The following is a 22,595-nucleotide window of genomic DNA, read 5'->3' as shown; positions in this document are numbered from 1 at the left end:
GCCAAGGATGCCATGGTTAGCTAAGCTTGTCCCCTACTCTCAGACCTCCAGTTCATTTTAGCGACTCACTCCCCACCACATGTATGTATGGAGCACCTGCTATGGTTCTGCGGCACAGCCATGAAAATCTCTGCCCCCAGGTGCACACGTCTGTTGTGGAGGCTGGTGAGACCACTGCCTCCCTCCACCTCCCTGGGCTGGCCTTTCGTTCCAGCCTCTGCTGTCTTGCACACCCCTTCCCATTCAGTGCAATGAACCAGCCATGAAGTAGGGACCCTTTGTTGTCCTTGATTGGCAGAGGGCCTGGGCATAAGGGCTCTTGGCTTGGCGTTTGGGCCTGTGTCCTGAATTCAGAGGCCGTGGGACCCATATGGAGGGACCTGGGAGGCCTGGCCCCCAGCCGAGAGACTGGTTTGGGCTTTCTCATCTGAAAGAATGAAGCCCTTTTGAGCCTTCTGCAGCCCTCTTCTTTCTCTGCTTTCCCCACCAGATTCCACAGCCTAAGTCTCCACCTCCTCCTACTCCTCTGCCCTCTGCTCCGCTCCCCTGTCCACCTTGTTTGCCTTCCCAGCCTTTGTGTTCCTATAGGTTCCTTGACCAGCCTCCTGACCTCTGATCTCCCACTCCCGGGGCCCCATCCTTCTCCTCTCCCCTGACTCTCTGACTCTCCCTTGTCCTCAGTTTCCCTCTAATTTCTCCCACTATGTTCTCCCTGAGCATTCTAATCTCTTTTGAATGCTGCCCTCCCCCACTCTCGTATCTCAGATCTTGTCACATCATCCCAGAGCCCCCTACAAACCCCCAGCCCCCACAGGTAATAGGTGGCCCTCAGGATCCCGGACTTGGCCTCTCAGCCTCCTTCCTTCCCTTCCCTGCTGAGCCGGGGACACCATCATCCACAACATCATCGGAACTAGATACTCCAGGTACCTCCTTTTCAGAACTCCCCCATCCACTCCATCACCAGCTCTGCCCTTCTCTATCCCGCTGCCACCATGTGCCTCAGACCGAGCCACCTCTGGCCCAGACTGTTGTAGAAGCTTGCTAACTACCAGTTCCCTGGCTCCAGTCCTTCCTACCATAGTTTGTCTGCCATATCCTGACAGAACCTCTTAAAATGACCTTGTCTGGCCCCAGCTCCAAACCTTTTGGTGGTTCCTGTCTCCTAAATGATGACCTTCCAAAGTCCTTGATTTGGCCCCAGTGGCCAAGTTCACCTATTCACCCACCATTTCCTGCCCTGATTTGAATGTTTCAGCCACGCAGAGCCAGGCCCAGTGACCTACCCATCCACCGATCTGCCTGAGCCCAACTGTGACACGTGGGAGGCCTAGGCCGGTGGTTAGGTTTCCTGGGTAGCCAGTAATTTGGCACGCCTTCAAACAGGGCTTGCTGTATTTGCTCAGCATTTATTTCCAGGGAGGTGGGTGCAATGGGGGGGGCAAAGCAGTCATCCTTTTAGATTAGCAGTGCTTGGACACAGTTCCCTGCCCCTCGCTCTCCCCTGAAAACTCCTGTTCCCTGGCGATGCCACGCTCCACTCAACTTGGGCAGCACCTCCTCCAAAGAGCCTCCCCTGGTTTTTCTACCTGCCATCCTATACTTCTTGTATGTCACTTATTTTTATCTTTAACAGAGGTGTAATTTATAGTCAAGTGCATAAATCCAAAGTGTCCAGCATGAGTTTTTACTTGTGTATATGCCCATGTAACCACCACTCAAATCAAGATGTTTCACACTTTTAATTTTTTTTCCTCATAGCCTATTTTATTATAATTACCCTATCTCCTCCCATCCTGGGACTCTCTCAAGGGCAGAAGCACCTGCTCTCTGTCCCAGTGCTGCTTAGAACAATGTGTGATGGTATTGGTGTGCATGCATATGGCCATGTCTCCAACATGTGTGACCGTGAGTGGGGGCGAGGGAGGGTGGCAGGGTCTGTGGCCGTGGGAACTTGTGTGTTTTGAGTCTGGCCAGGGGCCCCACTGCAAAGCCAAATGCCCCTTCTTCAGTGGGGACAAGGGTTGGTCCTGAGCCTTAGCCAGGGACCTTCTCTGTGAGTAGCAGCCCCGCCTGGAGAGGCCCCTGCTGGCTGGCAGCCTGGAGATTAGTCTCCAAGGCCACGACGCCAGTTGCCATAGGCACGCAGGCTCGAGTCAGGATTGTGATTTCTCATCCTGGTCACGCAAGCGGTAGCTGCCCCTGCCCGCTTACCATGAGCCAGAGCCAAGCTTTAAATAAAGGGATGGAAACTTGACCCCAGAGAGCTGTCTGCCTACTGGAGCCCAGACACCCCATAATGCCAACAGTATCCCTCCCATCTCTGGGGTGGCAGAGAAATGGTAAAACCTGAATTTGAGGGTTCCTTTGTTATCTTAGCACCCGGAGCATAGGCATGGCCTTACTTAGCCTGGTCCTGGGGAGCCCAGTCTGAGAGGAGGCAGCTCACCTTCATGAACCCCTTCTCCACCTGTGAGGCATAAAGCCCTGCCTTCCGGAATCCTGGACTAAGAAGAGACCGGGCTTTCCACTGCCAGGCCACAGATCTGCCCCACCCCCCAGCTCCTCCTCCGAGGAGAGAGCAGGAGGCCACCCTCGTTTTCCCCAGGAAGCAGCATCGGGCATGTGCTTCCTTGAGTCTGCCCTTTGCCCAGCCTAGGGCTGCTTTCCTGCCCTGGAGGTGGGGCAGCTACGTGGGTTGGTTGGTTATCTTTAAGTTTTTTTTCTAAGAATGAGGTTTCTGTTCTTTCTTTTTAAATTGCAAAAGTGATACCTCCTTATCTCAGGTAACTCAGAAGTATGGAAAAGTAGAGGGAAGAAAAGTCCCTCATGATCCAGCCTACTGAGGTGAGTTTGCATCCCAGTCTCTTCTGCGTGACCTGAGGTCAGTTGTCTGTGCAGTGTTGGTTTCAGCCTCCTCCCCGCACCCCCTAAGGGGCACTTGGAGTGTCTGCTGTTTGTTTTTTTTTTGAGTATGGTATATATATTTATGGATGCATTACCTGCTTTGGTGAAATGCCTTTGTGTTTTGGATCATTTTCTCAGGATAAGTTGATAGAATTAGACGTGCTGGGTCGAAGGCTTGGAATCGGTTATACCTCTTAAGAGGTGTGAAGGCGACTTTCCTGTTGTCTGCTGCCTAACTGGGGATCTCAATATCTGACATCTTTTAAAAACCTTTTATTGAGAAAAAAAGCTATTGTGAGTCAACAGCTCCATAAATTTTAGAAACCAAATCACCCATGTAACCAGCACCCAGATCAAGAACAGAACATTCCTAGCCCCCAGAACCCCTTTCATCCCCCCTTCTAGTCTATCCCATGCCCCCCAGCATGACCACCATCGTGACTTCTAACATCAGAGCTTGGCCTGTTTTTGAACCGTGTACAAATGGAATCCTACAGTGTGACCTTTCGCGCTTGGGTTCTTTCATATTTGATAGATTCTGCTGTGGTGTTGCATGTAGGTGTGGTTTGTTTGTATGTCTGACAGCTTTTTCAACAGATCAGGCACCAGGGAGAATGCAGTGAAAGCAAACACGTGGGCACTACCCTGAAAACAGAGTACCGTCTGAATTATTGCCCATTTTCAAAGAAATAAAGTTTGTTTCCTTAAAGGACCTACTCTGGTGAATAGGAAAGAATCTGCAACCAGACCAGCAGTTAAACACACGGGAGAGCACGCTGTGTTGTGGCCTGAACCTGTGCCGGGTGTGCCGACATCTGGGGTGCAGTCTGCCCCCTCTGGGCCTTGGTTTCCCCAGGTGCATGTGGAAGTGGTTGGATGAGGGGCCCGTCCAGCTCTGGACACCATGATGCTAAGTGTGTACTTTAGAAGCACTAAGAGTTTACTTTCTAAAGTGGCGGAAGTTTGCTTTTGCAATCCTATTTATCAGCTTGCCTCACTTTCTACGTGAAGCAAACATGCACTATCCTTGACCTCTGCCCACATTATTCCCAGGCCAGGTGGTTGGTGGAAGGATCCTTGCAGGTAGTCCTATCTCCTTTAAAAATGTGCACAGACCCTCTTTAAAAGGGTCTTGGTACGTGGGCGTCTTCCACTTGAAAACTCTCAGGGACCGGGGCCCAGCCTGTGAGGCAGCCTGTTCTTCCATTTGGGGACAGCCCTCCCAGCTGGGAGGTATTTCCCTGAGTTGAGCCAAAGCCTATATATCCCTGTAATTTCTACCAGTGCAATGTGAATGAACTTGGACCTAGTGTGGGACTTTAGGAGCTAGTCATGGAATCTGGGATTGGGGAGATAACGTGCATCACCAGGCCTGATGTAACAGATGCCACCTGATGGCACTTGGTAAACGGTAGCACTTGCTGTTATTGTTATTATTTTTAAATTGTGGTAAAATAACCATCACATAAAATTCACCATCTTCATCCTCTTTCAGTGTACAGTTCAGAAGTGTTAGGCACATTCATGCTATTCTACAACCGATTTCCAGAACTGTTCTCATTTTTCCAAACTGAAACTGTACAAATTAAACTCTCCCTATTTCCTGCTTTTCATAGCCCCTTATAGCCTCCATTTTACTTTCTGTCTCTGAGAGTTTGACTATTCTAGGTTCCTCATGTAAGTGGAAAGTGGAGTCATACAGTATTTGCCTTTTTGTGACTGGCTTATTTCACTTAGCATAATGTTCTCAAGGTTCATTCATGTCATTGCATATTGCGGTATTCCTTTTTTCAGCTGAATAATACTCAATTCTATGTGTATAACACACTTTATCCATTCATCTGTAGATGGACACGAGTTAGTCCTACCTTTTGGCTGTTGCAAATAATGCTGTTATGAACATGGGTGTACAATATCTCTTTGAGACTTACTATTTTATCATCAACGTCACTATGATGTAGGATCTCAAATCTGGAATGGATCTGAAAAGTCACCGCTTTCAACCCCTCATCCAGTGCTTGTCTGTCCATCCAGCTTCCTGCTGAGAATTCTTCCAGCTTTGGATGCATGCCAGGGATGGGATGGGAGCCCTACTACCTTCTAATACTTCTGACTGTCTGAGGGCCAGAAATGGGTGGCTTAGGGTGGAGAAAACAGGCTTTAAGAGGGGAGTCATGGCAGAGGGAAGGACAACTGGGCATCCTCTATGTTTCAAGATGCCCCCAAAAAGGAAGTAGGTGGAGTTTGATTTGCCCCCATTTTACAGAGGAGGAAAACAAGGTTCAGGAAGATTTAAGTAACTTGCTCATTGGAAGTAATCGGCTCCCAGGAAGGCAAGGCTTTTCGCTCCTTGAATGATGCCCCCAGCACCAGGGCTTTTAAAGGTTAGTGGGTTAATTTATTTTCATTTACTATCCCACTTTATTTCAGAAGTGATTTGAAAGACCGATAAAGAAACAAACTATAGTAAAGTGATCTAAATTTGAAAATGCCTACTGTGGAATCTCTCGCCATTAGGAATGTGTCCAGTTGTAAATAACCTGATAAACAGACTGAAGGAGTGAGGGATTTGTTTTCTTCTGTAACGAGAAGTCTGGAGGTGGGCAGGCCAGTCCTGGGTCAGCTGCTTAGGGACGTCACTGGGGCTGGCACCTCTGTTCCCTGGCTCTTCCGTCCTCGGTGGCAGCTTTGGTCATCCCGGCATAAAGGAGCAGGAGGGATTGGGCAGCCAGCCCTGCTCTGTGGGCAGTGGGGAGAGAGTCAAATGGAGATTGAGTGAACCAATGACAGCGTCTGCCACCAAATCCTAGATTCTCACTGTGGGTAGGTCACCAAATGGGATGTACGCTTTGTAGCTTCCAACTGGAAAGGGAATCTTTGTTATAAAATAGACCAGGAGACAAAAACAAACGGTTGACTTTACGGCTGATAAAGGCTGACGTAACCAGGATGCTTTTTTTTAATCTTTAAAAAAAAAAAATGTGATGTCCAGTGTGCTGAGTTTTTACCTGTATATACAGCTGCGAGGAAAAGAAACCTCCCCTAAAAGTGGCTTAAGCAGTTCAACCCGAAGCCTGGAGGTGGCAGATCTAGGGTCATGAAAGGCTGTGTTCTTCCACATGTCTGCTCTGCTGTCCACGTGATGGCTTCACCTCTTGGGCTGGCTCCTCTTGTCCTCAGATAGCTGTCATGGTTGGGGGTGTCACATGCAGGAAAAGGAGGGCATCTCTGATTTGAGTTCCTTTTGAAGGAGAATTTTCCTAGAAGCTCCTGTGTCTCAGTGGTCAGAACTGGGTTGCCTGCTTCTCTTCAAACCAACCCCAGATAAGGGATGATGGTATTGCCTTGATCCAAGCCATAGAGTCACCAGGAATCACTGCTTTGAGCACCTCCCTTTAATGAGGACTCAGTAGCATTCTTTGTTAGCATAGAGAGGAGAAAGGAGTTGGGACTCGGGTGTCTTGACCATAAGTATGGACCCCCTCCAGCTGCCTTGAGGGGCCCGTCTGGGCAGACAAGAGGAAGTCAGGGCTGTGGCCTGCTTTGTTCTCTGCCAGCTGCAGTGATGGGTGGACAGTAGGGAGGGGACAGGAATTCAGGGCCCAGGCAGTTCCATCCCCACTGGGGGTTCCTGGGACAGGAAATAGAATGTCCAGTGAGGTGGGGATTTCTGGGGAGGAAGGATGCCCCTCCCCGCCTCACCCCCAGGAGGGAGAGAGATTCCTTGTTTGTTCTCTCAGGCTGCTTTTTCAAGAAACACAAGCATATGGCAGCGGATGGTGCGGGGGCCGTGTTTGGGTGGTGTATATGCTTGCCTTTTGCATGGTTGAGTGTATTTTTTACCGGCTTCAGCACCCAGCTGGTACACAGGGCAGTGAGACTTATGTCAGAGGCACTCCTCCAGCATCCAGAAATAACCACCTCTTTTCCAGTGGTGGTTCTGGAGTTTCCAGTGGGGAAGGGATTGGAGAACTTTCTGGAAACCCAGACCTGAGCTTTGCAGAGGTTCTACCTGAAGACTGTGTGTCCAGGAGTTGAGAACATGGACAAGGATTTGTGGGTGGGGTGAGGGGGATGAAGGGGTCCTGGACTCATTTCCTGAGACCGCTCTGATAAATTACCATCAACTTGGTGCCTTAAAATATCTGAAATTTATTCTCTCAACTTGGTGCCTTAAAACATCTGAAATTTATTCTCTCACAGGCCAGAACAAAATCAGTACCACTCAGTCCAAATCAAGGTGTCAGCAGAGCCATGCTCCCTCCAGGGGCGAATCTGTCCCTTGCCTCTTCTAGCGTCTGGTGGCTGCCAGCATTCTTTGGCTCATGGCTGCATCACTCCAGTCTTAACGGCCGGCATCTTCAGATCTCTCTCTACTTTGTCTTCATGTGGCCTTTTCTTCTGTATGTGTCAAATCTCATCTGTCTCCTTACGAGGAAACGTGATGGCACTTTGGCCCACTGCATGATCTAGGATAATCTCCCAAATCTCAAGGTTACTAATTTAATCACATCTGCAAAAGTGATTTTCCATGTAAGGTGACATTGCAGGCTCCAGGGCTTAGGATGTGAATGTCTTGCAGGGGCCATTTTTGGGCCTGTCATGAGTCCCTAAGGGCAAATTTGAGCAGCCATTCTTGGAGACGGGCTCTCACATAACATATACTGGCTACGAAGAGGACCAGTGGCAATTCCCAGCTGACCCAGCCCTTCTCTTCCCATCTTAGCTCCTATCCACACTTCACATGCTTCTTAACACCCCAAACATATGTCCAAGCTCTAGCCACCCTCCCAAGCAACTGCCTCTTGGGGGTACACCTGCGTCTACATGGTCTGCCCGCAGAGTGTATTGGTTATCTATCGCTGTGTAATAAGTAGTCCCAAATTTAACAATGTCAAACAACAGCCATTTCTCATTTTACTCTCTCACAGTTGGGGCTTGACTGGACTCAGCTAGGTGGTTCTTCTTCAGAGTCTCTCTTACAGTTGCAGTCAGAAGATGGCTGGGATTGGAGTCATCTCAAAGACTTCCTTACTCACTGTTCTGGTGCCCAGTCTAGGAAAGAGCTGGATCTGCCCAGACCTGTTTAGATTCACTTGGCCTCTCTAGCACGGTGGCATCGTGGTAGCCAGACTTCTTACATGTTGGCTTAGACTCTAGTGAGTGTTTCAGAAGGAGAAGCCAGGAGAAGCCTAGTACTTTCTGGGACCTGGCCTTGGAGGTCATGTGGTGGCACTTAACAATGCACTCTGTGGGTTAGAAGTGAATTATTAAGGCCTGTATTCTAGAGGAGAGAAATTGCATGTTATCACTTCATGGGAGACATGTCAAAGAATTTGCCGTCTCGTTTAATGCCACTGTGAGAGGACATACCAGAGAAGAGGCCTCTTGGGGCTCAGAACAGGGATTTGTTTGCCTGGTAGATTTGGGGGCTTGAGTACCCAGAAGGTAGCCTGGAGCAGATGTGGGCTCTGGCGGGCTATGTCCCCTTAGGCTTGCAGACCGCCTACCCCTTGGAGGAGGGCTGGAGCAAGACCTCTGAAGTGCATGGCCAGGCTCCGGGGCCATAGGTGGAACAACACAGGGCGTTTCCTATTGGACAGTCCCAGAATCTGACCATGGTCTGTGCTGAAAGTGTTTCAGGGGTCTGTGCCAGCTCCCTTGCAGTCTCAGCGAGGATCCCATACCACATCAGGCTTGCTCGTGCCTCCATGCCTTTGTCTGTGCTGTCCCCACTGTCCAGAGTCCCCACCCCCCACCCCCCCACCTACCTCCTTCACCTCTCTTGATTCTTTCAAATCTGCATAAACAGTCCCTCCCCTCGGATGCCCTTCCAGGCCCAGTTCTGTGTATCAGGCTGATATTGGGCAGGCCGGGGGCGGGGTGGAGGGGCACACAGGAGCTGGTGGTCCCGTGGGGGCCCAGGTATCTCTGCCAGAGTGTTAAGAGGGAAGGAAGAGGAGCTGTGGTTGCCCAGCGAAGAGGCAGCAGGCCAGCTTGGAGGGTCAGAACAGGAGGCACCACTGTGCCTGACAATAGCTAAGAGTGAGCCAGGCAAAGGAGCAGGGTACCTTACAAAGGGCACAGAGGTGCTAAGACCTAGAAGCCAGAGGGCAGGTGTATCCAGGGGCCTGCAGGCTGAAGGGAGGGCAGTGAGGCCCAGAGCAGGGACAGGTCAGCTTGAAACATAGCGGTGACTCCAGACAATGACCCCCAAGGGTGAGGCTTGTGTGCTGTTTATCTGCTGACCCCAGGGTTGTACTGCCTGCTTGCTGGGCTTGGGCTGGCCCAAGCTTCTCCATGAGTGTACCCCCACAGTCAGATTGACCATGCTGGTACCGGCCCAAGGAAGGCTTGAACTAGCATACTTGTGTGCACGCCTGTGCATGTGTGTGAGTGTTTGCTAGTGCTCACACTCACCTCTGGGTCAGAGATGTGCTCATCAGATATACCCTCCTTTTCTTTCCCACTTGCCCCATTCCAGCAAAGGCTACTGAGCATCCACTCTGATTTTAGAACATAAGCAAACACTTCTCTTTACTCGTGAAGTGAAGGCTGTGTATGTCTAAGCCAAGCTTCTTCTCTGTGCCTCTCTCCATAGAAGTGACAGTATCATCTTTCCACTAGTATTCCCAGAGAACTCCTTCTGTTACCCTTTAAAACCTATCTCAGCAGTCATCAACTTGTGTGGAGACCTTTACTCTCTCAAAGTGAAACAAACAGAAAATGTTTAAATAGAATGGGGGTAGCCCCTTCCCCCTTATCAAGCTCTGTGCCTGGCCAACTCTCTTGTCTGTCTTCATTTCACGGTCCTGTAATTTTTCGTGGATGTGCTGCCCCTGTGGGTGGGCTCTAGGAGGGCAGGCAGGGCTGTCTGAGTTATTTCCAGGAGGTATTGAGTGACCTGGTTGGGATGAAGGGAGACTGGTGAAGTATCCTCTCAGGGCCTCCCCACAGGCAGTCAGGCCTCCAGCTAATGCCGAGCTGTTGCAGGCTGGCTACCCCACTCCTAAGAGTGAACTACCTGGGACTGTGACCCAGCTGATGGCCAGGTGGAGGTGTGCTCTCTTTTCTGTCCCAGTATGGCTTAGCTGGGTGGTTGATAAGTGTAGCCCTTGGAGTTCATCAAGTTTGGAAGGGAATGAGATATACTCAACACATGTACCCTGCTGTGGAGGGACCGGACATGTGCATGAGAGGAAGGCTTGGGCTGTGGCAAACCTGGCTTGTGGTGGCCGTCACTCGCCACCCACTAGATGTGCTGGTTGTGAGAGAGCTAGTGACATTTGTTTCTTGGTTCAACCACAAGCCAAGAGAGACAATTGGCTCTCCCCAGCCTGGTAGGACCAGGCCACTTCCTGTCACTTTGGCCGGGGGCTGCTCTTACTCTTCTGTGTGTGTAAAACAGTCTTCTTTCTTATCCATCCATCCCCGGCCTTTCCATCGCTGTGCTCGCCCTCACACACTCCCTCTCTCAGACACGCACTCCAACACTCTCACAGACGCTCGCTCGCACTCCTGTTTCTTTAAGCCCCTACTTTGCAAGCTCTGGAGAGACTTGGGGCGCAGGGTCTGGATTCTCAGTTGAGCCACTGGCCAGGGAAGGCATCTGCCCAAGCAGCTCTGGGCTCTGGGGTCAGGCATGCTTCCTGCAGGCCCAGGGAGGACAAACACCTTTCCGGGGGGTATCCTCACCTGTGCCTGCGCTGGGGCCCCATGGGGAGGGAAGCAGAGTGCTGGATGGGCTCCCCTCTTACTCCAGCTGGCCGAGCCCACTGCTCTTTGGGTGTTCCAGAAGAAAGGAGGCTGAAGGCTGTTGTGGGGTAAAAGGTTTAGTCGGAAAGATCTGGGCTCAGGCCCCGGCTTTGCCACTTCCTGGCCCTGGGGCCTTGGGTCAGGGTGCCCAAGCCTCAGAATCCTTCTCTATGACAGGATGGTTGTGAGAATTAACTGTATACCAGGGGCCTAACCTGTCCTGGGTACTCAGGAGTAAGCCCTGTCTCTCCTCTTATTCCCCTCTGCCGAGTCCCCGTGGAGAGAATGGGCCCCTGTGGTGAGTGGCTGGGCCCCACTTCTTTGGCACTCGCTGTCTTGGCTCTCAGGCCCTTTGGGTGTCCTCTGTGTGCAGCTCCGAGTTCTTGGGCTCATGATATGGAGGTCTGGTACCTGGGCCCCCGCCATCAAATGTGAAAGCCTTGCCTCAGGTCCTCTCTACCTCCAGTCAAGAACGTGGCCAGCCCTCCAGGTCTCATCAGCTGCCCAGCTGTCACTGCATCTGGGGTTCCACTATTAGCCTCATTCCTCTGAATTAGGAGCCCTGCCCTGAGGGGGAACAAAAAGAGAAGTGACTGTGTGGGTCGTATGTCCCGAATCTAGGCTTGGCTTTGACACTCACTTTGAGCAAGAATGTTTTGCCTCTGGGTCTTGGTTTCTTCACCTTTAAAATGGGTGCAGTCCCCTCTGTTCTGCGGCACTCCCTAGCTGGAGGTCACAGACGACAGAGTGCTTGTAAACAGGGTGGCACCCTCCGAGGGGAGGTGGAGGCCCTGCTCAAGAAGGCCCCAGTGGGCAGCCATGGTCGGTGGGCATGAGGGTGGCTCTCCAGCCTAGGAGAGGAGCGGGTGGGGCTGTTGAACCACTGGCTGAAGGGAACATCCAGGATGGTGGATGGGGAAAGGGAGTTTTTAAATGGGCCAAGCTGGGAAGTTGGTCTGCAGCCTTAATTGTTTTGCTTGCACCTTCTTTCCATGTCTATTCCATCGGTCCCATTCACTTCTACCAGGCACTGGGGGCGGTCAGATACCTATCAGAGCAAGTATCTTTTCCCTAGGCATCCAGGCTATGGGCAGTGGAAAGGACAGACGCAAAGACACCTCCCCTTAGTCTCCCAGGTGGCCTGGAGCACCCAGCGCAGGGTGTTTGGGATAGGAAACCCAACTAAAGTGGTGTCCACTCCTCTGGGCCCCAAAGGCTGGCTGGAGTGGGTTTTCTAGGCCCAACCCCCATGGGTGCCTCCCACCTGGAGACGGGCCTGCGTTGGGTCGGGGCATCAGTGACTCAGACATGGATACAAGTGCTTGGCTAATCTTTGGCTCAGGAACCGGGCTGGCCTCCAGCTCTCAGCAGCCCGCAGAGCTGCCACTGTCTGGGCAAGGAATCCTGGCGAGGGAGGGAGGCGGCAGGCAGGCAGGGAGAGCGGAGCAAACTGGAGTCGGGATGTTTTCAGAGGCTGAGAGGGGCGTTTGGGCTCCTGGTCCTGCTAGTCCTTGTGTGGTGGGGGTGACCAACTGTCCTGGTTTGCCTGGGACTAAGGAGTTTCTGGGCTAAACCCAGGCAAGTTCCAGGCAGACCAGGGCAAGTTGGTCAGCTGGACTGAATGTCAGCTATGGATCTGGTCAGCTGGTCTTTTTGTTCCCTGAGTCCTGGTGAGTGCGAAGAATATAGTTCTCTTGACACATATTGACAGGAAAGGACGAGGCTTAGGGACAGACAGACGGACAGACCTCATCCCCACTACCAAGTGGCTGGAGTCTTGGGAAAGTCCCTTCCTTGTCCTGTGATGGAAGGCGACTCCCAGTGATGCTCCACTCTGGACTTTCTGACAGGTGTCTAGGTGGTGCTGATGCTGCGGGTCTTGGGACTGCACCTGTCCAGCATAGCTGTCTCACCCAGCACGTCTCTCCCTTTCAGTTCCAGAACTGTTCCTCTGTGGTCCAACTATATCCAGAGTTATAATCTCCCACATTGCCTCCTTTTTCTTTTTTTCGAGAGCCAGGCAAGCCAAAAGTTGTCAGACATTCTGTTTATAGCTTGCAGTGTCCCAGCTACCACCTGAAGTGGTTGATTGTCACACCTGTCAGTCCCCAAATATTTGTCGAGTCCCCACGAAAACCTAAGCGGCATTTGAGGCAGTGGGAATATGGTAAACCTGACAGGCACAGCCTCTAGCCTCCCAGAGCTCACATTCTAGTTGCGGAAATCAAGCAAGACACCCATGAACAAGTCACTTCAGATCCGTGAAGAAAATAAAAGAGATGGGATGCAGGTGCGTGGGGTGGGGACTGTATGTGGCTGCGTGGTCAAGGAAAGCTCTGAGGCGCGGGCGATTGGGCTGAGGGATGCAGGAGCAAAGGAAGTAGCAGGAGGAGGCATAGACCTGGAACAGCCTTCCACGTGGGAGGAACTGCAAGTGCGAGGCTCCGTGTGACCTGGGCCTGCAGCATAGTACGTACGGTGTTGCTTTCCATTCTGCGTACAGTGGGAAGCCACCAGCAGCTTCTAAGCAGGAGAGCAACATGATTTACGTGTTTGCAGGAGGGCTGTAGGGGCATGGAAGGGCAGGGAAGCCACTGAGGAGCCAAAGCCACTGAGGGCGTGGGTGAGGAAGGTAGCCTGGGTGGGCAGGTGGTGAGGAGTGGACAGATTTGAGTGCATTGGAGCTGATCAGTGAAACTTGCCCCAGACTGTTTTAGAAGCGAGGGAGATGGGACTCCAGGATGAGGCTTCAGTTTCAGCCCGAGCAGAAGACCAGAAAGGAGCAGATCTGAGCAGGAAACACAGGGCTGTATTCCGTTTTGAGTTGCTTGTTAGGTGTTGAAGAGAACTGAAGGAGACAGGTAGGACTTGGCATCTTAGGAGAGGAGAGAGAGAAATTGAGGCACCAGCACAGAGGTATCATTTAAAGTCAAGAGATTGCCTAGCAATGAGGGAGGGAGTTGGATAGGGAAGAGGAGAGGGCCCGGGACCTGCTAGCATTTGGCGGTCAGTGTCGGGAGGGGAGCAGCCAGGATGTGGGAGGAAAACCAGGTATGTGGCACCCTGGCAGCCTTGGGAGGTGGCCGAAGAGGCAGAGGGTGCTCACGGTCTCCCTCCCTGCTTCTCGGGCCTTGCAGGCCTTGCCCATCCAAGCGCCAGGGGTGACTGGAAGTCCCTTGTAACTGAGAGCTTCCTACTCAGTTGTGCCCCAGGTCAGGAGCCAGATAGCTGTCACCTGTGGTGTCACTTCTGATGCCCTTTCTCAGGTGCCACAGAGCAGTGTTTACCTGTCTCCGGCCTCACTCCTTACCCAGCCCCAAACCCTTCGTTTACCAGTATGCGATGGCTCAAGCTGTGACCTCTGTTCTCACTGTCTCCTCCTCTGGGGACTGTTCTCCTGTTTATGCTCGGGTGTTTGCCTCCTGGTGAACTGCCTATCATACTTTCTGTTCTCTGTTCTATGCAGCCTTTTGGTTTTATTGGGTTATTTTCTTCCTTCTCTCATTTTCAGTTTGGAACTAGCCTCACCTTACAAATGAGTTTAAGTGGTTTATCCAGTGTGGTCCCAACAGACCTGGCCCTGGGTCTCCCTGTGCAGGGGTCCTGGCGCATGGCTCCCAGCCCAGTGCTCTTGGCCCCATCCCACCTGCAGCCGCTCCAGCCACATGGAACCTGTCCCCCTCTCCGAGGCCTGGGCAGTTTATGGGAGGGTCTTCTCCCTCTTTTCTCACTAAACACATCCACATGCCCAGGGCTGGGCCTTTTTTGGGCTTCAGCTCAGCACAGAGGGTCCTGGAAGCCCAGATGGCCAGGGCAAAAGAGCCCAGCCTCCCTTCCCTCCCTCATCCTTCCCTCTCTGACTCCCTGGATCTTTCCTAAATGGATTAGGAGCCAGCAGCCATCTGGGGTGACCTAGAGGCCAGGACTGGAGCGCTGTCTGGAGCCTCCTACTTTGCCCTGATTCAATTTTGGCTCCCACAGCTGGGAGGCTGGCAGCCTGAGGCCTTTCTGGGAATGGTTCAAGGGACTGGCAGGCAGTGGGTGGCCAAGGAGAGGGGACAAGCACCCCTGAAGCACCCCAGGCAGGCAAACCTCTCAGCTGGTCATGCCACAGAAGGCCCCTGGCCATGGTGCCTGGTTGCCTCTTGGTGCATTAGTATATCTCATCCGTGGCCTGTCATACCCTCAGCATCCTTAATACTGTGGATTTTGAACTTTTATAATACTGCAACCTGGGGGGAAGAAATACATTTTATAAACATTTAGAAGTGAACCCGATACATCTTTGGCTAACTGCTGACTGGCCGGTTGTTAAAATCAATATTTATCCACAGCCAAACAGCAGACTTGGGCCAAGACCGAGGCAAGAGCCAAGCTCTGATGCATCCCTAATTCCTTTGAATGTTTGCATAACTGAAGTCAGACACTTCTCACCTTGTTATATGTGCTGTACTCAGACATTTGCTGTTCTGTGTCTTCAGTTTCATAACCCACTTAAAGGCCGTGATTTGGACCACACTGCTTTGGTCCGTCTTGTATGTCAGGCCCTGAGCTGGGACCTGGGGGTGCAGCAGTGACAGACAGACTGGTCCCTGCCCTCACAGAGCTTATAGGGCCCAGGGGCAGCTGTAGTGGTAGAAGACAATGTGGGTTTGGCACCCTTTAAGGCGCCAGGCCCATTGTCATCTGCCCAGTGCCCTACGTCCTCCATTCCCCTAGTCTTGTGCATAGACTTCTTCACCCCATCTGCAGGAAACAGAGTGGGTGGGATTCATAGGCTCCCTTGAATGCCTAAAGCCCTGCTCCCTGCTCACTCCCCTGAGCTGGCTGCCTGGGGCCTCTGCACAGAGTGATGCTTGGGGCTGAGCCCAGAGAGGGAAACCTACTGACCTTTGCCCTCTCCTTTGCCTGGATTGATGAGGGGGCAGCTGCCTCAGAAGAAGGTGCTGGCACTGGGGCAACTTGTGGGTAGACCCCCTGGGCCTGATTCCTAGGGTCTGGACAGGGAGGGGCAGGAAGAAATGGGAGCCCAGGGAGGCCGACCTTGGTGTCTTGTGGGTGTTCAGGCCAGGCTGGGTGGCGCAGGGGCAACAGACCTGTTTCCTGCCTGGAGGAGCCCTGATGGGGGGCCCTGGTCTAAGGGGAACCCAGCGAGGGGGAGGATGTAGCACTGTCTTCCAGGAGCCTCATGACAAGGGGACAAAGTCCTATCTGGGAAAAACCCTGATCTGAGATGAAGCAACCTCTGCACCTCTGAGCCTGGGTCCCGACAGCCAGGAAGTAGACTGAGGCTCAGAGGCCTCAGGGCAGTGGCCTTATTTGTGGGGAGCATGTGGCTTGATACAGAACTGTGGTGGAGGATCTCGGGGACATGTGGGAGGCCAGCGAGAGCACCTGACCCAACCAGAGCAGGAGAGGGCAGGAGGTGGGGCTGGAGGGGGTATCTTCCCAGCAGAGGCAACAATTAAAAGCTGAGTGGGCAGTCAGTAGATGACGAAGGAGCCAGGAAAGGTACTCGGGGCAGAGAGAATGGAACCCATGACAGCTGGAGAGCCATGAAGAATGTTGGTATGTTTGGGGGGATGATGATGCTTAGAATACCCACAATGTGGGAGTCTGGACAAGGAACCTTGAACACCAAAGTAAGGACTCAAGAGCTGATGTGGGCAGTAGGGAGCCACAGAAGGTGTGTGAGCAAGAGAAGGGCCGTGGCCAGAGCAGTGTACATGGGAGAGTTGGTGGTTGGGGTGCTGGGCTGACCGGTTATAGTACTGGGCTCTGCTCTGGGGCTGCAGACTTGGAGGAAGTGCTGTGGGGCACACTCCTCAGTTATCCTGCCATCTGTGCCGACACCTGTATGGACCATGTGTGAGCTGCTGCATGTCCAGGCCTGTCAAGGCTCTGATTTTGTTTTGTATATAAGACCCTGTGGAGAAGAGAAGGCCAGCTCTTGATTCATCCCACCTGGGAAGTAGCGACAGCCCTGGGGTCCCGGAGCTGAGTAGGTTGGGGTGGGAAGTTGCCACATGTGCCACAGCCTATGGCACATGCCCACCTCTGCCTCCTCCCTCTCTCTGTCTAGGTGATCATGGCCTTGCTGGGGAAACGCTGCGATGTCCCCGCCAACGGCTGCGGGCCTGACCGCTGGAACTCCGCCTTCACCCGCAAAGATGAGATCATCACCAGCCTTGTGTCTGCCTTAGATTCCATGGTGAGTGCCCCTGCCTGCCCCTGGAGGAGTGGGACATCCAGCTTTGTAACCAGACACTGGGCTTCAGTCCCACCTCTGCCACTTAGAGCAGCCTCACCGACCTGAGCCTCTGAGACTGTCCCTACCTGCAACAAGGGCCTTTGCCTACATCAGGGGGCTGGAGGCCTAAGTGAGAGCAAATACATAAAAATCCAGTCCTGGGAATAAATGCTGGCTCCGGCCGTCGTCCCTTTGTCCTTATTTCATCACCTCTTGCCGTTCAAGGCCCTTCCCTGGCATGGTCATAAGTCTCCCTCCCAGCAGGTCACCTAGCAGATAATGGGTGGGGAGTGATTTATTAGAAAACTGTTATCCCCAGTGTTACAGCAAGAGCTGTAACTGCATCTCGGGACTGGGAGAGAGAAACAGGACTTCATAAATCTCTCTTCAAGCACCACTGTCTACATACCTAAGCCTATAGCAGTTTACTCCAAATGAGGAAATAATAATGTCATTTTTCTCTAGCCTTTTGCTGGGGGGTAGGCAGGTGTTAAAAAAAAATGTGTCTGGCATCAGTAAGCTGTACCCCTGCATTTTCGGGTGGTGAAGCTGAAATTCAGAGAGAGCAGTACCTTATCTGGAGACACACAGCATGCCCAGTTTTTAAAGTGGACACCCACGTGCAAAGTCTTCAGTTCCCCTAGGACAAAGAGCCTCCTTCCTGGCAGTTCCTGCTGTAGGCAGCTCTAGGGCATTTCTGGTAGTGTTTGGGCCAGAGGCAGTAGGTATCCCTGGGGAAGCCAGCTGGGTACAACCCCTCCCCTGTGCAAAGTGGCCTTCAGGAGAAAGGGAGCCCCAGGAGCTCAGCCCTGTGTCCTGCAGCAGTGTCAGCTTGGTAGTGAAGTATAACTGATGGAGGCGGTGCTGGCAAACAGCACAGCCACTAGCCACAAGTAGCAATTGACATTTAAATTGTAACTAGTTAAACAATTCAGTTGCTCAGTCGCATGGCCTCATTTCAAGTGCTCAATAGCCATATGTGGCTAGCTAATGGCCACAGTATTGGACAGTGTAGAAATAGAACATTTCCGTTATGGCAGAAAGTTCTATTGGACAGCACTGCTCTAAAGGGTGTTTCAGAGGCTCCCTGGAGCTTGGAGGAGCCAGTGACCCTGTAGCTAGCCTGGCGACATGAACAAGACAGGTCTCTCCTGCCCCAATCCTGGGGCCCTTAACGAGTAGGGTCATCATCTGTTCCCACTGCAGAATATAAGTCTGAGAATGTTGGAGGAGTGACCTCTTCCTGGAGCCGCTGGTGGGAACTTGCATTCCACCCCCAAAGCTGACCTGGAGGTGTCCTGGGCTGAGGGGACCTTCCCCCGGGCTCACATACCCTGCTTCCTCCACAGTGCTCAGCACTCTCCAAGCTGAACGCGGAAGTGGCCTGTGTCGCTGTGCATGATGAGAGCGCCTTTGTGGTGGGCACCGAGAAGGGGAGAATGTTCCTGAATGCACGGAAGGAGCTGCAGTCAGATTTCCTCAGGTTCTGCCGTGAGTACCCCAGGGCTCTGGAGGGCCAGGTGCTAGGTCCCCAGAACAACACCAGGATGGGCGGCCCTGTGTCTGGGTCACCCGGGACAGGAGTGGGTTGTGCAGGCTTCCTAATGTCAGGGGCGGCCCCAGTTTTAGTCGGAATCGTACAGCAGCCCCTCAGTCAGTCAATAGGGCCTGGCTGACTGAACCCCAGGGCCAGCCAGGCTCACCTACCCCTGTCTGCTCACTGACAGAAGGGGACACTGAGGCCCAGTGTTGTTGCTCAGTTCCTATGAGCCCCTGACACAGGGACCGAGCACACTTGTTCAGCTAATGCTTAATGAGCACCTGCTATGTGTGACACCCTTCACAATGCCAACTCATTTACCCTAACATTGGTCTTATGAGGTAGGCACTGTCATTGTTATAGTAACATAATCTTGGAGCCACCTCCTGGCAGTTCATGGGGACGGAGTAACTGAGGACACGTCCAGCAGCATGCAGGAAATACTTGATGAATGTGAGTGCTTGGTGCTGTCTGATAGTGCTGTGGGCAGGGCCACGTGCTGGTGCCGTTTACCCTTCCCAGCAGGCTTAAGACAGTTACTGCTGGTTTACAAATGAGAAATTGAGGCATAGTGAGCATAAGCCAGTTCCTCAGGGACACACAGCTGACAAGTGACAGAGGCAGGGTTCAAGGCCAGGCCTCTGGTTCTGAAACCCATGCTCTTTCTGCTACAGCCCTTCAAAATTGGGGAGATGCAGCACGGGCACCTCCAGGAGCCCTGCCAGGAGGTCCTGGTCGCTCTTGGAAGAAGGCAGTAATCAGGGCCGTGATCCAGAAGCCCCAAGGCAGAGGGGTCATTCTGAAGCCCCCAACTCTTCAACACTGAGCGTTTAGGGCCCTTCATAATCTAACCCCTGCTTCCGCATTCTGTCTTTATAATGTGCCTTTAACCCCCCCGCCCCCCGTGCTGAAGTGCTAGCTCACCAACCCTGTGTGTCCCGTCTCACCTCCACCTTTCCCCTGCTGTTCCTCTACCTGAAAGGCCCTCACCAGGCCCTATTTGGGCTCCTCTACCCCTCACACCTATGCTGTGGTTGCTCCTCACACCACACCAGCCTCCCGTGTCCTGAATTTCCATTCATGCCTGGTGCCCCAGCTTGGCAGTAATCTTCAGGGGCGAGGGGTGGGGGTGGGTGTCAGCTTCACCTTTCTGATGGATTACGTCCTGCAGGAGTAGGGCCTGGTCCCAGCGTTGAAGGCCAGCTCCCAAGCAGACATCAAAATCCACGATTTGGGACTCAGAATTCTTGAGATAACAGCAGGCCCTGGAGTCAGATGCCTGGGGCCACATCCTAGCTCTGCCACCTCTTACTTACTGGGCCTCAACTTACTCATCTGTGAAAGGGGAAAACAGTGCTACTTCTTCACTGGTCGATCCAGGGATTAAACAAATTAATACATGGCAAGCACTTTCACATTCAGTAAATGCCAGCGTTGTCCTACCATTATTAGCATTTTCATTACACCATGGGCCTGGACCCTAGGATCAGCCGTTTTAGGGAAGGTTGCCCCCCAACTTTAGACATATCATTACCGAGGTCCATTTGCTTCTGCAGCGATTCCCCAGTCCCACTCAGCTCTCAGAACCTGTACCCTTGGAAAGGGTGGGAGCTGAGGGTGAGCCAGGGTAGGGTAGACAGTGGCAGGGTCCTGTGGCCCTCACTTGGTTAGGCTGAGAGCCAGGCTGGGGCCTGGGGAAGGTGCACCTGTCTTCCTGGAGCCAGGCAGAGCCACTATTTATAGCACCAGGGACTTGGCTGCTTTATTTCAAGCTTCAAGATCCCAGAGGAGAGAAGGTTCCAAGCTGTGAGGGGGGGCCTCCAGGCCCTCCTCTTATCCCCTTTCCAACACTTTCTAGCATCTTCCTCACCCAAGGATCCACTGACATGCCTAAGCCTAGCATGAACCTGCCTCTTTGCAGCCTCTTGGCCTCCTGGTGGATTCCCTGTTGTATCCTCATTTGACAGAGCAGAAAATTGAGGCCTTGGGTTAAGACAGAACATTAGTGTCAGAGCACAGAAAGGGGCGGGTGGAATGGACATTCATAGAACTCCAGCTCTGAGCCAGACCAGGTGGTCTCCTGTGAGAGCTCACAGACTGAGGCCCAGAGAGGAAAGGGATTTGCTGAAGGTCACACAGCATGTTAGAAGTGACCAGAGATGAGACCCAGGCTCCATGACCAGCCCTGGCCCTGGGTAGGGTGGTTGGGGCAGGGCTTATACACTCATTAATTCTTCATTCATTCATTCGCACTTCATATTGGGTGCCCAGCTTCTGGGCTCAGCACAGGGCAGGGACATCCAGCTTACTAGGTAGGTGGGAGACAGATGCTCACCACAGCCCACATGTTCTATGTCCCACAGGAGGGCCCCCATGGAAGGAGCCAGAGGCAGAACACCACAAGAAGGTGCTGCGAGGCGAGGCTGGCGGCCGGAACATCCCGAGGTCTACCCTGGAGCATGGCTCGGACGTGTACCTTCTGCGGAAGATGGTAGAGGAGGTGTTTGATGTTCTTTATAGTAAGATCCTTCCTCATTCCATTTGGGGCCCCCAGGTGGGTTGGAGCCCCAGTCCCTGCCCAGCTGAGGGGGCCCCCTTCTGCCCCATTACAGACCCTGGGCAAAACCTCAAGGAGTGGGGGCCTTACCCTCTAGCCCTCAGCTGCATCCCCAGGCGTGGATCTTCTGACTCAGACTCGTTTCCTGAACCACCATCCTCTCTGCTCCTGCCCCGGCACTAGTCATTTTCACCTCTCACCTGGAAATGGCCCCAGGCTGGCCCTGGCCTCCTCACCTCCAGGCCAACTCCCTGCTGCCCCCACCCACCGTATGACCAAGGACATCTTCCCAAAGCACAAGTCTGACCATGCTCTTCCCTCTACTGCCTTCTGGGGCTCCCCACTGCCCTCGGCATGGCGTAAGCACCCTCACACCTATGCTGTTCCCACCCACCTTTCCAGCAAGGCTGACCCTCCTCATAGAATTACTCCCTGTTCTACAGCACACTCTAGCTTCATTTCACACCTCCATGCCTTTGTGCCTCTGTGCCTTTGGGGACTGCCTTCTCCTCTGTGTGTTGGACACTGTATTACTCTCTTAAGGCTTAGCTGCAGGAAGCCCCTCACACACTGGGTTAGGGTTTTCTCTGGACAACCACTATGCCTTGTCCCCTCACTATCCCAGTTACTCAACTGGGTCAGGGACCATGCCTGCCCTTTCTGCTGTCTCCAGCATACAATTCAGGGCTCAGCAGCAGCAGGTGCTCAGAGGGTGTTTGTTGAATGACTTACTAAAGGCTAACAGGTTAGCCAAGTCCTTCCTGTGGGGTTGGGGAGGGGCAGGCCTGGCTTTTCTTGGGAAGTGTCAGGATACAGAGTCTCAGGGCCCAGTGATGGCCTTCACACTCCTTAGGTAATCTTGGGCAGGTCCTTAAGGGTCCCACCTCATTTATCTCTGACTTGCTTTATTCCTTTCCCTATTCAGCCTTTGGTTCTATAGAGCAAAGGTCTGTGAGGAAACTACCGCTGTTTTCTAGATGTCAGGGGAAGGAGGCTAAGGGGAAATAGGGGGCCCAGAGGTTCTGGGTGGGCACACGGGCCACCCTGGGATGAGAGGAGTTTTCACACGTGATTGGCTTTGCCACTGCAGACACTTTTGCCAGCTGTAGGGTTTGTGCCCCGAGCCCCTGCTCCCCTGCCCACTCTGCCCTGGCCCTCCCCCTCCAACCTCAGGCAGAATCAGAGGTGGCCATGAGGTGAGGGTCCTCTTTCTGGTTCTGATGGGGCTGTAGCATGGGAGCGACAGCAGATGTTCCGAGCCCAGGCCCCTCAGCCATCCCACCCCCTTATTTCCCAGCCGGTCTCCCCTCTACTCACTCATTCTCTCATCCTTACCATCTCTTCAGTCTCTCCTCTCTCTCTTTCTGAATCCCCTCTTTCTGTTTCCTCCCCACTTCCTGTTTTCCTTACCTTCTATCCCTCTCATTCTCCTCCCTTCCTCCCTATGGCTTTTTCCTTGCAGTCTCTCGCCTGCCCTCCTTTTTTTCTCACCCTTTTCCCCTTCTTACCTCCTGCCCACAGCCCTGGGCCTGCTTTCCCCTCCACCCAGACACCTGGAGTGGAGAAGAGCGAGGGAAGGGAAGCAC

At 52.9% G+C, this 22,595-nt stretch overlaps 1 protein-coding gene across 1 annotated transcript in view; it reads left to right on the top strand.

Annotated features, from left to right (window-relative positions):
• Nucleotides 1-2,828: 2,828 nt before the first annotated feature.
• GTF2IRD1 (GTF2I repeat domain containing 1) overlaps nucleotides 2,829-22,595 on the top strand; it is an 86,861-nt gene continuing 67,094 nt past the window's right edge. Inside the window, exons 1-5 of the mRNA XM_023537492.1 lie at nucleotides 2,829-2,847; nucleotides 16,745-16,873; nucleotides 18,262-18,403; nucleotides 20,816-21,191; nucleotides 21,935-21,956. Of these exons, the coding sequence (XP_023393260.1) occupies nucleotides 2,830-2,847; nucleotides 16,745-16,873; nucleotides 18,262-18,403; nucleotides 20,816-21,191; nucleotides 21,935-21,956 (687 nt within the window). The 5' untranslated portion in view covers nucleotide 2,829. The remainder of the gene's footprint in view (nucleotides 2,848-16,744; nucleotides 16,874-18,261; nucleotides 18,404-20,815; nucleotides 21,192-21,934; nucleotides 21,957-22,595) is intronic.

The sequence above is a fragment of the Pteropus vampyrus genome, unplaced genomic scaffold (genome assembly GCF_000151845.1).
Source record: "Pteropus vampyrus isolate Shadow unplaced genomic scaffold, Pvam_2.0 Scaffold193, whole genome shotgun sequence".
Classification (NCBI taxonomy): Eukaryota; Metazoa; Chordata; class Mammalia; order Chiroptera; family Pteropodidae; genus Pteropus; species Pteropus vampyrus.
Note: the sequence above shows the minus strand (reverse complement) of the source record. Positions and strands in the feature narration are given on the sequence as shown.